This window comes from Emydura macquarii, unplaced genomic scaffold (assembly GCF_026122565.2).
Source record: "Emydura macquarii macquarii isolate MOO-44397 ecotype Brisbane River unplaced genomic scaffold, CSIRO-AGI_Emac_v2 contig_2205, whole genome shotgun sequence".
NCBI classification, from domain to species: domain Eukaryota; kingdom Metazoa; phylum Chordata; order Testudines; family Chelidae; genus Emydura; species Emydura macquarii.
Window position 1 is genome coordinate 863,974 of NW_027132342.1, and position 13,536 is coordinate 877,509.

Below are 13,536 nucleotides of genomic sequence, written 5' to 3' on the forward strand. Positions count from 1 at the left end.
GAGGGAAATAAAATTAATTGAAGGTTTTTCCTTGCTCGCTGTAAAATAGAGAGCAGCAGAGATATCTTTGACACCAATTTTATTCTACTGCAAGAGCACTAATTTATTCAGAAAGGCTAGCAGAGAAGTAAATGCATTGGATATCACACAGAACAGCATACTTTGTAACCCATGGCTGATCTGATTTAATGTGCTGCATTAATATTGATATTTTTTCTGAAAAATATGTCTGTGGAATAATACATATTTTTGGAAGATCTTTACAGTTCTTAAATATTGGCATATTTGTATTCATCAGAGGAGAACAATTAAGTCAAACAGGACGTTGTGTTTCTCTGCTAATTTTAGGAGCTCAAGTGATGTGTAACACAGTGAATTCTTCAGCTTTAATGAGATGAGCCTGGCTTATACCATTAGTAAATGTGAACCTTTATGTCTAATATTACGTTGGCAGCACACAGGTATTAATTAGATCATATTTTTAGGTGGTTTCCCATATGTGTGGCCCATAAAGAATTACAGTGCATTTTGCTTATGTGCTTAAACTCATCCCTAGACTGATGGTTATGTCTACACAGCAGCTGAGAATGTGCTTCCCAACTCAGGCAGACAGACTTGTGCTATCTCTGCTCAAACTAGCAAGTTTATAGTAGCAGGGTAGCCAGGGATAGCACAAATAGCTGTTCAGTCTAGCTGCCTGAGTAGCAACCTGCCCAGACCCCATCGGTATTGTGCTACCCTTGGCTATGCTGCTAATTTTAGCACAGTAGCTTGATCAGAGCTAGTGTGTGTCTATCGACCTCAGCTGGGAAGCATGTTCCCGGCTGCAGTGTAGCTATATCCTGAGCATGCATGTAACATGCTCACCACAACTTTGAAGGTGAGGGAGGAGTCTTTATCTGCCCAGAAGGAAGAAACGGGTCATGGCTCCTTTAAGGCTCCCCCTTCCTTTGGGTTGAGGGGAGAACAGTGGACAGATGCCACCTGAGTGAGGGTGGACTGGAAGTGGTTCAGCTTAGTCACTGGCACATGGGCACAGAGGGGAGGGGACCCTATTGTCCAGCAGAAGTATTTGTTCCACATAGGGTCTCTTTCCCTGATAAACCAGAGCTGGAAATGGACTTGGGATCAGCATCCCCTAAGGAAACTGAGGAAGGGGGTTGGGGCTTCTACCACCTGGTACAGTGCAGGAGATAACCCCTTCCCCCAGCCCTTTAACCTTCATCAGAGGGTAGTGCAGTGGGGTCCCCCAGGATTGAAGCAGGGAGAGCTGATGGCAGCTCTCCCCAAATAGATGGAAATGCTTAAGGGAGGAATCATGACCTGTAGATGAATTAAAGATGCTGCCTAACTTCAACCACATCCCTTATATCTTGTCTGTCTTCCTGTGTGGCCAGGGCAAAACCTTACTCAAAGTTGAAGGGAGTGTTTTTCAGTGATAAAGGAAGTGAGGGGACTGGGAAACTGACCTTCTGTCATTTGTTTCAGGGCAATTATTGACTCAGACAAGTTATTTAACATAGATGGGCCCCAGCTTACTCGTCTGTAAAATGGAGATGGTAGTATTTTCCTTTGAGAGGGATGCTGTGAGGCTTAATTAATTAACATTGCGAAGCTTTTTGCAATACTCAAATGAAAGTCAAAATGTTGTTTCGCACAGGATAAATTACCTGACAGCGGGATCTAATATCACGATCATTTTAGGTATTTATTTTTATTAACAGTTGAAATAATTTTCTTGTACTGATGCTGCTGAACGTTCCTTGACCATTTGTATTAAAGTGCAGCAGCATTCATTCTAGTTTGTAGAATGGCATACAAGGTATCAACACTAGCTCGCCACCAGTACAAAGCTCAGTAGACGATTTACTGCTGCTTTGTCAGTTTTAACTGTATCCATCTAAAAATGTATCTTACATGGATGATGATTTAGCATAAATTTCTCTGTCCGTTTTAATATATTTTCTGGGATTGACATTAATTTCTAAATAACAATTCAATTCTCTGTCTAAAATCCTCCTCAAAGGAACATAGACATCTTGGTTCTTTTCAATATATCGTCTGCTAGTGAGATCTTTACAAGGAAGTTTTGGAGATTTCATGTTGAGGAAGTTGAGTCTCTTGCCAGGGGTTAACCACTGTTGATGAAGTTATAAAGTTCAATACCGTCCCCTTTAGTTGCAACAAGTCAAAAAAAATGAGATGTTTTGCCAGTGTGGCAACACATCTATCCCTTCCTATTTCTGTAGCATCAATAATCTGATGAACAGCACAATATTGTTTCTTCATAACTAATGTGTTGCTTTGATTCATGTGGGATGGATCAATGACATGATGATAGGCAGAAACCAAACTGTTATGTCTCTGAGACTTAGATTATCATTTGTGCTGCACAATAATCTAAAACACTGCAATTTTCTGTCCATTCATTTGCAATTTGTTTGTCTTCAGCGAGTTCTTCCTCATTTCTCTGGTCACAGTGCATTCCTGTTGACTTCAATATCGTTCAAGTAGCATCTTCCAGTTCTTGAAATAAAGTACCTTTCCATATATTACAAGAGGATTCCATTTCTCATTACTATCCCTGTTCATTGCCAGAAGTAATTACTTGGTCTTTGGCTTTCAGTGTATTGCCATCATCTTGATATTAGAACATTAATATTTCTCACCGAATGACGAGACTGAGACTGCAGATGTCTCTGGCTATGGATTCTATTAGAGCACTTCCATAATCTAATACTTTACAGCAAAACCTACTGTAATTTGCTTTTCACAATTTTGAACTTGTTAGTTTCTATTTTTTCCCGTAACCATCCACCTGTTGAAGTGAAAAATCACAAAGTCCTTCCAATCAACAAACTATCCAAAATCAGAAATCTCCAAATTAGAGGGAGGCCTGCATACAATCCCTGGGTGCAGACATCTAATGAAGTCTGGAGGGGGCAGAGCTGTTGAATCCAAACCTGAACCAGGACTAAATTTCATGCATTTAATAGCCTGAACCAGATCTGAATACTCTGTCCTGAATTTTGAAATGTTCATAATTCAGATATAAATTCTTGCATCTTGAATCCCTCTGTATTCCATGATCCAGATCCTGATGCCCTTACACTGAATACGTGCCCTATTCTTTGATTAGCCCCACTGACTTAAGTGGGGCTACTTGGATGGGTGGGAAATACACTGCTAAACCAGTGTGACGGTATCCCTAATTTCTTCTGAATATATTCCATTTCTGAAAACTACTATATTAAAATACTTTCCTTTCACCATTTCATAATCCCAAATTTCATGATCTGGGTAATGTCAGTTGACCGTTTACTTGACAGGTGCAGTTTCCATGCAAAGTTCAATAAAAGCTTCACGTTTAATTATTATAGCTTAAAGTGTTGCATTCGTAAACACCTTTGTTTCTAGTAAAGCCTTTATAATGTTATTTTGCTGCTGTATTAATATACCTCCTGCCAAGCACAGATTCCTAAACTGACAGAAAATGTCAGAGCTGTCTAATGCAAATGCATCAGGACACTCAAACATTTTCTTAGCAGCTTCAGGTTTCAGCTGGCACTCAGCATATACTTGAACAGCTCTGCAGACATCTGTTGGAAGCATAATGTGCAGTCTCCTAGTGCTCTGGAGTTTCTCCCTGAGTTGATGCCAGGGTTCTACTACATGATATGGAAATAGGAGGCAATTTCATGCTTTGTAAAGCTCTATGAATATTTTTAATTATGACAAAAATGCCATGGAAATGCAGATTGTTCTGGATTTTATTGTTGCAGTTAGTTTTGTTTGACTCTAATTTCATAGCAATTTAATTCATTTGGCACTTGGAGAGTTGAGGGTCATTAGGAAGAAAAAGGAAGTGAGCCATGTATTTGTCACACATTTGGTAACATTCACAGGGCTAACGCAGGGACCATTTCATGGATCATCATTGGCGATGGATTTTTTTTTTTTTTTTTATTTCTGCCATTCTCGGTGGAAACTGAAGTTCTCTCCTCTCTCTGTACTCTCAAAAAGTACATATATGAAGGAGCAACTCAAGCTTCTTCTAGTGTGCCCTGGATGGATCATGTTGCTCTAGCAGGAAGAGAATAATACCAAATAATGTCAATTCCATCCATGGCCTCCCTTCAGAAGATAAGGGAGGTTTTTAATACACACTTCTGTCCATTAGGAATTCGATTCAGACGACCAACTCATTTCCCATCGACTACTGAATCCCTATAAGAGAATAAAAACATTTCGTCACTAACAACCTAGACTGGATTCAGACATCCTAGAGGTGAAAATCACCATATTGTAAAATTCTCTGAGCCATCCACTTCAATCTCTTTAATTTACTTTCCAATTTAAAAGTTGAAATCCTGGCTGCATTCAAGTCAATAACAAAACTCCCATTGGCCTATATATGTGATCATTTCATAATTAAGATATTAGCATATTAATCTTGTATGTAATAGATACTGCAGAGGAAAGGAAGAAAAAGTTCTATAATTTTGCAGTTGTGCAAACATCTACCGTGGGCTAAAAAAGTTCTCCCTGACCCAGAAATGATCTTTCCAAGTCCCAAAACATTGAGAATTGAATTTCATTATAAAAACACTTTTCCCCTACATAGTATAGCTACAAATTGTGCTCCCATTTTATATAAAGATTAAATCTCCTTTTGGAATCCTGCTAATCTGTTTGTCTTGATTTCCTGCAGCTGGAGGTGGATAAATTGTTTGGTTTTGATAATTAATTTGCCAATTCTTGCCCTTCAGAGTGAAATTCACTCAGCACAGTAAATTGTCTATGAACACACTGAGATTTTTTTATGACTATATTTATGATTTGAAATAATTGTATTGCTGCAGACCCATTTCACCCAGTGGTTTGCTCTTGACGTGTTTTCTAGAAGTATCCAGTAATTAGCATTCATTAATCAAATTAATAACTGATAGCTTAAATCTCTTGTGCTTGTGTATGTTTCCCAATTGTTTGGCTGACGCTGTTATATTCTACTACCTGTAAAATCTTGATATATCTTCTCCAGATTCCTGACCAGGGCTTTTGAATAACTAGATACTGTGCGCCACAAGATAATTCATCCTCCCATTTTATGGTGAGCCTAGTGAACTCTGACACAGGCCTCTAGAAGTTTAACCAATGTCCTGTCAAGAGGAAGAAGAAGATCTGGCTCTTTTATATAGTGCTTTTCATCAGTAAATCTCAAAACACCTCCCAATCTTTGTGTTTATCCTCACAACCTCCTGTGAGGTAGGGAAATATAATTATACCCATTTTACAGATGGGGAAGTGCAGTACTGAGAAGCTAGGGCCCAGAGCTCAAAAGTATTTAGGCCCTAATCTTCATTGAAATCAATGGAAGTTAGGAGCCTAAATACCTTTAAAGATCTGGGCAAAAGTGGCTTGCATAAGGTCACACAGGAAGTTTCTGGTGGAACAGGAAATTTAACCCAGGTCTCCCAACTCCTAGGCTAATGCCATAACCAATAAAATTCATGGTTATGTACCTCGCTATCAGGTTCCACTGGCCCATATTCTCAATTCACCAAAGCGCTCTGCCCAGCATATCTAGGGAGGGTTGTTGTAACTTGCTCTGGCTTGTAACAGGCTTCTAGGGGAGATTATTCCCATAGAGATTGCCCAAGTACAGCATGCTCTGTCCATGCCATCTCCCATCCCCAGCATGCCACCTTTCATCCCTGGTACATTCTGGAAACGGTGGCATAGAGTTGCTGACAGCAGCCTTACATGAGTTAGGATTTTCCTCTGAGTGTCAGGAGTTCCCCAGCTGCCCTGTTAAAACACTACAAGAAGCAGTACAAAGGGGCCAGAGTGGAGGCTCAGAGTCTCTCTCAATCCTTTGATTTATAGCCCTCTCGCTCTCTTGCTTGCTGTTTTTCCCCCAGGATGATGTGGGGGCATTGCATGCTTTTACTCTGTATTGCCTTTCAAACTGTCAGTGTAGGCATTTCTTCTCTACATGGTAGGTAGGTGCTGTTTGTCATGACTTATTTTTGGACATCATCAGTACCTTTTAACTTACTGCACTCTGTTACTGAAAACTGTTCTAATTATTATTCCCCTTGAAGATGTGATATCTCAAAGGTTCTCATTAATTATTTTTTCTTATTTTATTAATTAACACACATTTATTTCTGTTTTATTACTCAGACACTAAAAGGAAAATAGAGTAATAAATCCATCATTTCATGTTTCCCAGTTTTTTTTCATGTGGATTTATTTTTCTCACCTCTCATTCAAACAGGTCGTGTGTCTCTTTATTGCTCCCTGACATTTCATTTTCTTGCAACTTTTCAATTGCTTCTCAATTGTTTCCAGGGACCATTCACCAAAAATTGTGAACCTAACATGACAGACCACCCTATTTTGCCAACCATCGCTTTGTTCACTATGCTCAGATGTCATGTTCCTTTCCTCTATCCTTTGTCTCCTCTGTTTACATTCTAAGCTCTTCCTGGCAGCCACTGTCTATTACTCTGTGTTTATATAATGCCTCACACAATAGGGTCCTGATCTTGGATGGTCCCTTGGGACTAGCTTAATACAAATAATTAAAAGTGATCATCTCTTGAGGAGTCCAGTTATATTCACATTAGCCTGATCCTTGGAGAAGCCAAGGGCCTCTTTTGAGGTGCTGAATACCCTTAATCCCTATTGATTTCAAAGGGTGTAAAATGAGGTGGGGGGGAGGGGTTGCACCGCACTGTTGTGGCAGTGCAAGACACACAAGTGAGATCTTCACCCCTTCTCCAGCCCCTTTACACCAGATAAAAGGATGTGTTGTGTAAAGGGGCCCTAAAAGCCTTGTATTTGGCTTGGGGAGAATTCCCCAGGCACAAACTATAAGACTGTTTGCCAAGGACCACCCCGCTCCACAAATCCCAGCATAGGGGGTAGGGTGGGAGGGACATGGTCTGTAGCATTGTAGGGATTCTGGTTAGTGCTATCTGCCAGCTCCCAACTAGGAAGGTGCAAAGCCATCAGAGTCCAGTCTCTGCTGGGATATAAATTGGCTTACCCAAGTCTTATAACTATAGAAGTTTTACCCAAGTCCCTTACTTAAGGTATCCTTATTCCCGAAGCAATTCTCATTTCATGCAACTTTCTTTCACTGTTGCCTTGATGGTGTCTCAAAACAACACTAACAGAGTATGCGAGGAACAGTAACGAAGGAAGGAAGATTTTTTCAGTGTCAGGTGAAATCTCTTGGATTTTCTCTTAATTTCAGGCCATCTCAAATATATTATCTGTATGCTATCTGATTGTAAACTTCTGGAATGATTTGCCCCCAAAAGCACAGTCAGTAAGATCTTTTCCTCATTGGGTAGTATTTATCACCACTACAATAATTTACCATCTGCAGAAAGCCTCCTGAGTGTTGAAGTTCATTGTACTCCCCTGCATCATGGTATAAGAATTTGATCTTCCCAAAAGCTCTGTCTTTCAAGCAGCCACTCTTTTAAACCATCATCCTGACCACCTGTGTATAAGAAAGAGCAAACTACTGGTTAACTGGTTCCAGATAATGCCCCCATAGCCAGACACACTGACTGGAGCTGTATCCTGCACTGGTAGGTGGTATTGTGAGTAACAGGCCTTTTCTGTCTCTAGCAACTAAGAAATAATGACGCCAATTTCCTTCTAGGTCTGTACATTTCAGCAGCTTCCCAGGACCTGCCTGCTACCTAAATTTCCTATTCTTTTCTAGACTAATCCTCATCAAGTGCAGGAAATAATTCAGCTAGCGCTATCTAAGACCTTAGTTCACCAGAAAAAAAACCCAAACTCACATCTAGCTCCAGAATCATAGAAATCAGAGCTTTTGTTGACTCAAATCCCAAATTATGTGCAAATTGGAGAGAAATTGCATGTACCAAGTTAAACAGAGTCCTTATACTCTGATTCATTATTATCTAACTCATTATTGCTGTAAGAAAACAACTTTTTAATTGATCGGTTTAAAGGACTCATCTTCAGGATGTTCATTAATTTAGTAGGCAGCATCCTGCTTTAGTGACTCCGGAACATTAGGAAACAAAACAAACTTTGAAAACATTTCATTCAGCCACTGTATCAGCCAAATGTAAAATGGCAGACCACTCATACAAAAAATAGAAAGTGATCTAGGTCCAATAACAAGTCCATTTAGAGCAGTGCCATTGGTCCATTTCTGCTGTATGCTTCAGGCACATTTACATTACCTGGCCTGATTTTCCTCATGCTTACAAGGATTGTAACTCAACTGGCTTCAATAAGGATACTCCTGATGGACACCAATGTGAAAGGGAATCAGACCTATAAACTAGATGTTACAATCTTCTCAGAATCCTAGATTATGGAACAGCATTTTCCTCCTGAGGGTCTGAATGGAATTATTTTTTTCTGAGTGGGTTAAGTTAAGCAATGATACTGGAGCATTTTGTCTTCATGCTGCATGTACTGACTGCCTCCTGTAAGATGCTGAATGCCCCCCACTGATGCTCAGTACCTGGCATGATTAAGTACTTAAGCCTGGATCTGGCAAAGATTTATGCACGTGCTTTAAGCACTATGAGCAGCCACACAGACGTCTGCGGTGTGTGGGGGGGTGCAAAGGTCCATGTGCACAGAGCCAAAACTGGGATCAGGACCATAATTCTTAGACACTAGATATGATTCTGGGATACTCTGACTGTGGGACAGTTATTAATAGAAACCAGTTTCTAGATGGGGTTCAACAGAGGCAAGTGATTGGAAACCTCCCTGGGAAAGTATAGACTGAAATCACCCTAATGTGAAAGGGAAGCTGTTTGTGTAGCTGTGCTGATCCCAAGATATTAACGACATAGGGCGGGTTTCTCCAAGGGGAAGACTCGCGTTTTTAGACCTATACGTTACCCTGTTGTGTTTTCTCCCGGGGGCAGCTGAGTTCCTTTCTGGGAAGCAATGGGTGGGGCACCACGCTGAGCAGGATCTGGACCAGTTGCGGGTTTGGGAGGATGGAGGAGGACCTTGGCAGAGCGGGAGGCGGGGCAGGGGGGAAAAGGGCTGCGGATACATTGGGTTTTGTTTGCCCTTTTTTGGGGGGGGGGGGGGGGCCTAAACAGTGGAAACAAGGAGAAGCGGCTGGAGAGAGCATGTGAGAGATCTGGGGGGTGGAGCTAACAGAGGGTGGGAAAAAGACGCCGATGGGGAGGCCGCTCGTCACTTTCAGCCCCGAGCCGGGAATGCGGAGGACGAACTCCTCATTCATTCAGTGAAAGCCAATAGGGAAGGACCAGAGCAAAGGGAAACTGGAAGCTCAGCTGACCACCTTCTGCTGCACCTCCAGACGAGGAGGCGGGGAGCCGCCGCAGCCGAGTATCGATCCCCCCTATCCCCCCCTTTTTAATTAAGAAATCAAAGAAACTACTGGAAAAAATACTCCCCCCCCCCGGTAAAATACACGGCGGGGGAAAGGAGAGGAACGATGCCTCTCCCGGGAGAGGAGCCTGCGCCTCCAGCCGTGTGATGCGGCAGCGATTCGCCATTGCGAGCCCCAGTTTGGAGCCAGCGGAAAACCCCGAAAAGCCAAGCCAAGAAGGGGCGGGAAATCACGGCAGCCCGGCTGCGGAACTCTGCCTGCACTTCCATGAGCGGCCCCCTGCCCGCGGGAGGGAGCGGCCCCCCGATGACCCTCCGCTCCTTGCTATGGCTCGTCGCCTTCCTCCAGGTAAGGGAGCGATCGGGTGTGCCCCCGCCTCCCCCCGCCTCGGCACCGCCGCCGTCCCTTTGCACTGCCCCCGCCGGGCCTGGGAGCGAAGGCAGGGCAGATGTGCGGGTGGCGCCTTGGCTTATTGTCTCTTTCGGGCGCGTGGGGTTGTTTTTTTTTTTTTTTTTGGTTTCTTTGGTGGCTGTGTTTAAAAAGGTGGATTTGTCACGTTTGCTCCCTCCCGCCTCTCCCTTTGTGCTGGTTAACCGTGTGAATAATCGGAGCCGGCGTCAAATCGGTTCGGTGGAATATGCTTCCGAAAGCAGAATGAGGTCACTGTCGCTCTCGGCTTCTACCCCCCTCGCCGCTAGCAGCACATGCAGGGGGCTTTTTGTTCGTCCCGGGGGACGCGTTGCCTTGAATGCGGGGAAGACTTAGAAACCAGCGCTGCTGTTTTATTGTTTGATCTCCTGGTGCCCCTTGCAAAGTGTGCGCCGAGGAGCCTTCAATTTCTTCGGCGCAGAGAGAGAAATCCAAACGGGAAAGAGGAGAGAGACATTTTCGAAGTAACCATTCGTGCTTTAATAAACACCCCTTTTGGTCTTGCCGTTGCAATGCAACTTGAGCTGTCATCAGCTCCTGAAAAGCGATGGTGGCTGTTTTTAAATTCTGGTTTGAGATGCTGAACATCATCCTCGGCTGGTGGAAATCAGCTCAGCTCGGTTGACATCCCTGGAGCTATTTCAGTTTACATCTGGCCTTTTATGTGTCAATTCATCATTGCGTGTATCAGAAATGTCTACCGCAAAAAAATGTGCTGCCGGGCTGCAGTAGCGGCTGCTGCTTTAGTTTAGACTATTGTTCTGCCAGGGCAAAGTTATTTCATTACTGGGATATCAGCAAACACGTTGAAAGGTTGACAATATGATATTCATTTGAGAGTGATTGAAATTTAATTGCACAGTAATTAAGTTCCATTATGCAATAAGTTCACTTAGTTCTTTCCAGGCAAGTGATTTTTATCAGCAGAGACTGTCTAGGAATGCAAGGAGGTAAACTGGAGCTATCCCTTCAGCACCTCACTGATACCTAACCTAGGGCCTGCTTCTGCCAGGTGCTGAAGCCTGGGGTAAATGAGGGGTGCTCAACACCTCAAAACAGACTCTCAGCACCTGTGACAGGATCTGCCCAATAAATAATAGAGAACTTCAGAAATGTGTAGGCTGGACATGAAAACATTCTATGGCCAAATATATCTTTTTTTTTTTTTTTCTTTTCATGTGTTTTATTTATTGGGAAGGGCATCATTGTGATAATGCCATGCAGAAATGGAAGCAATATTTTAACCATTGCTATGCTGAGCCTTACCTTCACATTATTACCATTCTCTGCTCAAGCTCAGAATAACTTCCCCAGAACTTCATTATTCAAAGTTGTGCTTAAGCCGCAGGCTTGTTTACACATGACATTTTTGTCTTTACGCTTTTGGACTTTTAACATTTCCTTAAGCATATTTAATGTGCTTCATGTAACTCCACTAAAGGGAAATGTACGTAACACACAGGCATATGCCATTGCCTGTAATTATCATTGCAGTGAAATTACAGTATTCTGCACATTTACAAAACCAATCCACAGGTTTGGGTGATTGGCAGTCACTGCTTAAGAGAGCTCCTCAGCTAAGGGCCTGATCCTACAATTCCTCTCTCAGGTGAGTTGTCCCTAGCGGTGTGAGTAGTCGCACTGAAATCAGTAGGACTACTCGTCTGAGAGTTTGCAGGGTCAGGTCCTAGAATAGCAGTGGTGTAGTTGGGAAAGATTGCATTTCATTTGCAGAACTATTTAGGGGAAGCTTCCACAGCATCTGTTCAAACTATATTTATTGGAATCTAGCCCCCTCACTTTCACAGGTGCTGAAACATAGATTTGTTTGAGATAAAATGTGACCGCAGAGAATAGGCTTTGGTTTCAGAAAGTTTGATCACAGATTCGTTTAGAAAGAGACTGCATTACTGGGTCCTTACAGCCTTGCAGATAGATGAAAGGTGTGCAGTTAATTTATATTCTAGCTCGGGTCCTGATTCAGCAAAGCACTTAAGCATGTGCATTGCTGGAAGCATATGCTTTACTCTGTTGACGGCAATGGGGCTGCGTCATGTGCTTAAGTGTTTTGCTGAAGCAACACCTCTTGCAAAAGCTTTTCATCAGCACTAATGTGACCAAAGTTTGCTGCTACAAAATAAAAGGAAAATATGTGGTTTTATGTGTAGCACACTCTCCCTGTAAAAAGAAATGGTGAGAAATCTAGAAAAGAAAATGTTCAGGAAGCTAAGGCCTCAGGGTTTCATCCTGGTAGAAAATAACCACCACTTCTGAGCCAGATAAATATCAATAGCAAGGCTGGATTTACACCTTACACGGGCCTAGGCACAGCATCTTCAGCACCCCTCTGCATACCGCTGACCTTCATGTTTTCTGCGTGTGTGGGGGAAGGAGGGTGATGGGGGAGAAAGGAGCTGGCCAGGCCAGCTGCACACAGGGGAAAAAGGGGATGGGTGACCCACTTAGCCAGCTGGGGAAGGGGGGGGTAATAGCCTCACCCTTGGGCTCTGGCTTTTGGCCTTGCCAGGGGGCGGAGCCTCAGGGGGAAGAGAAGGAGGATCTGGGGGTGGGGCCAAATTTCCGCTGCTTGTGTGGGGCTGGCCCTGTGTGGTAATCTGCCACTGTTTAGGCACCCCTAGAACATCGACGCCTCTAGGCACCTGCCTACTGTGCCTATTTGGAAATGCGGCCCTAATACCACTGACTGTCTCTGCGCAAGGCAGGCACAGGACTAGAATTGCAGGAGATGCTTCAGAGCAACAATGAAGTGTATTAACAGAATTGGGTGGTGGTTTGGCCCTGAAATATCAGGGAAAGCTGCAGATCAGGACTGCGGTGCCTTAGAAGCCGAGTATATGCCTGCAAATATGGTCTTAGTAGGACAGCAAACTTACTTTTATTAATTCATCTGAATGGTCATTAGATGCTATGATGAAGGGTGCATTCGGAGTTCATAGACTGGAATAAACGGGTGTGACAGAACTGAAATGCTTTGGAAGACTTACATGAGGAAGTTTGCACAGAGCCTCACCATGCTGGGTGTATCTACGCTACAATCAGAAGTGTGACTGCAGCACAGGAAGACATATCTAGGACAAACCTACCTAGGGCAACTCAAATCACAATAGGAGTGAAGCTGTGGCAGTACAGGCTAGCCACGTGAGTACACCCCCAGAGTCCTGGGCGTGGTTCTACAGCCCATGCGGCCACCTGTGCTGCTGCGGCATCATTGCTATCGGTACTCACTGTAGCGAGCTCCAAATTAGCTTGAGTAAGTCTACATGTGCTGCGGTGCCAGCTCTGACTGCAGGGTAGACACACACCCCCTTAGTGTCCAGTTCAGACCACTGTGATGTATCCCTTTTGGTGAGCAGGACATTCTTCACTCTGTTGTCCTTAAATATCTAAGCTAATTTTTTTTCTCAATGAAAAAAGAGTGACATTAAAGAAGTCAAAATCTTCACACCCAGTATTTTGTTCACGCTATGCTGTTTAGGCATGCCAGTGTGTTGGAGGCAGGCTAGCACTGGCTCCTTAGGAATACTAGAGAGGTTGGGAGAACTTTGTCCCACAATCTGTTTTGGGGGTCCATGTCCCTCCTGGCTAGTGAAGGCCAGTGGAGAAGTATTAACTCCCTTACTTGGTGAGACTGCAACATCTCTCTTACAGAGGGCAGGGTACATATTGCTTTCAAGGATAGTAGGATTGCAATAGTTGTGTCACTGGAC

At 43.3% G+C, this 13,536-nt stretch overlaps 1 protein-coding gene across 3 annotated transcripts in view; it reads left to right on the forward strand.

Moving 5' to 3' along the window:
* Nucleotides 1-9,446: 9,446 nt before the first annotated feature.
* Nucleotides 9,447-13,536, forward strand: part of PTPRO (protein tyrosine phosphatase receptor type O) — a 192,371-nt gene continuing 188,281 nt past the window's right edge. For all 3 annotated transcript variants that reach the window (XM_067559141.1, XM_067559142.1, XM_067559145.1), the window contains exon 1: nt 9,447-9,727. In XM_067559141.1, the coding sequence (XP_067415242.1) occupies nt 9,647-9,727 (81 nt within the window). In that variant the 5' untranslated portion in view covers nt 9,447-9,646. The remainder of the gene's footprint in view (nt 9,728-13,536) is intronic.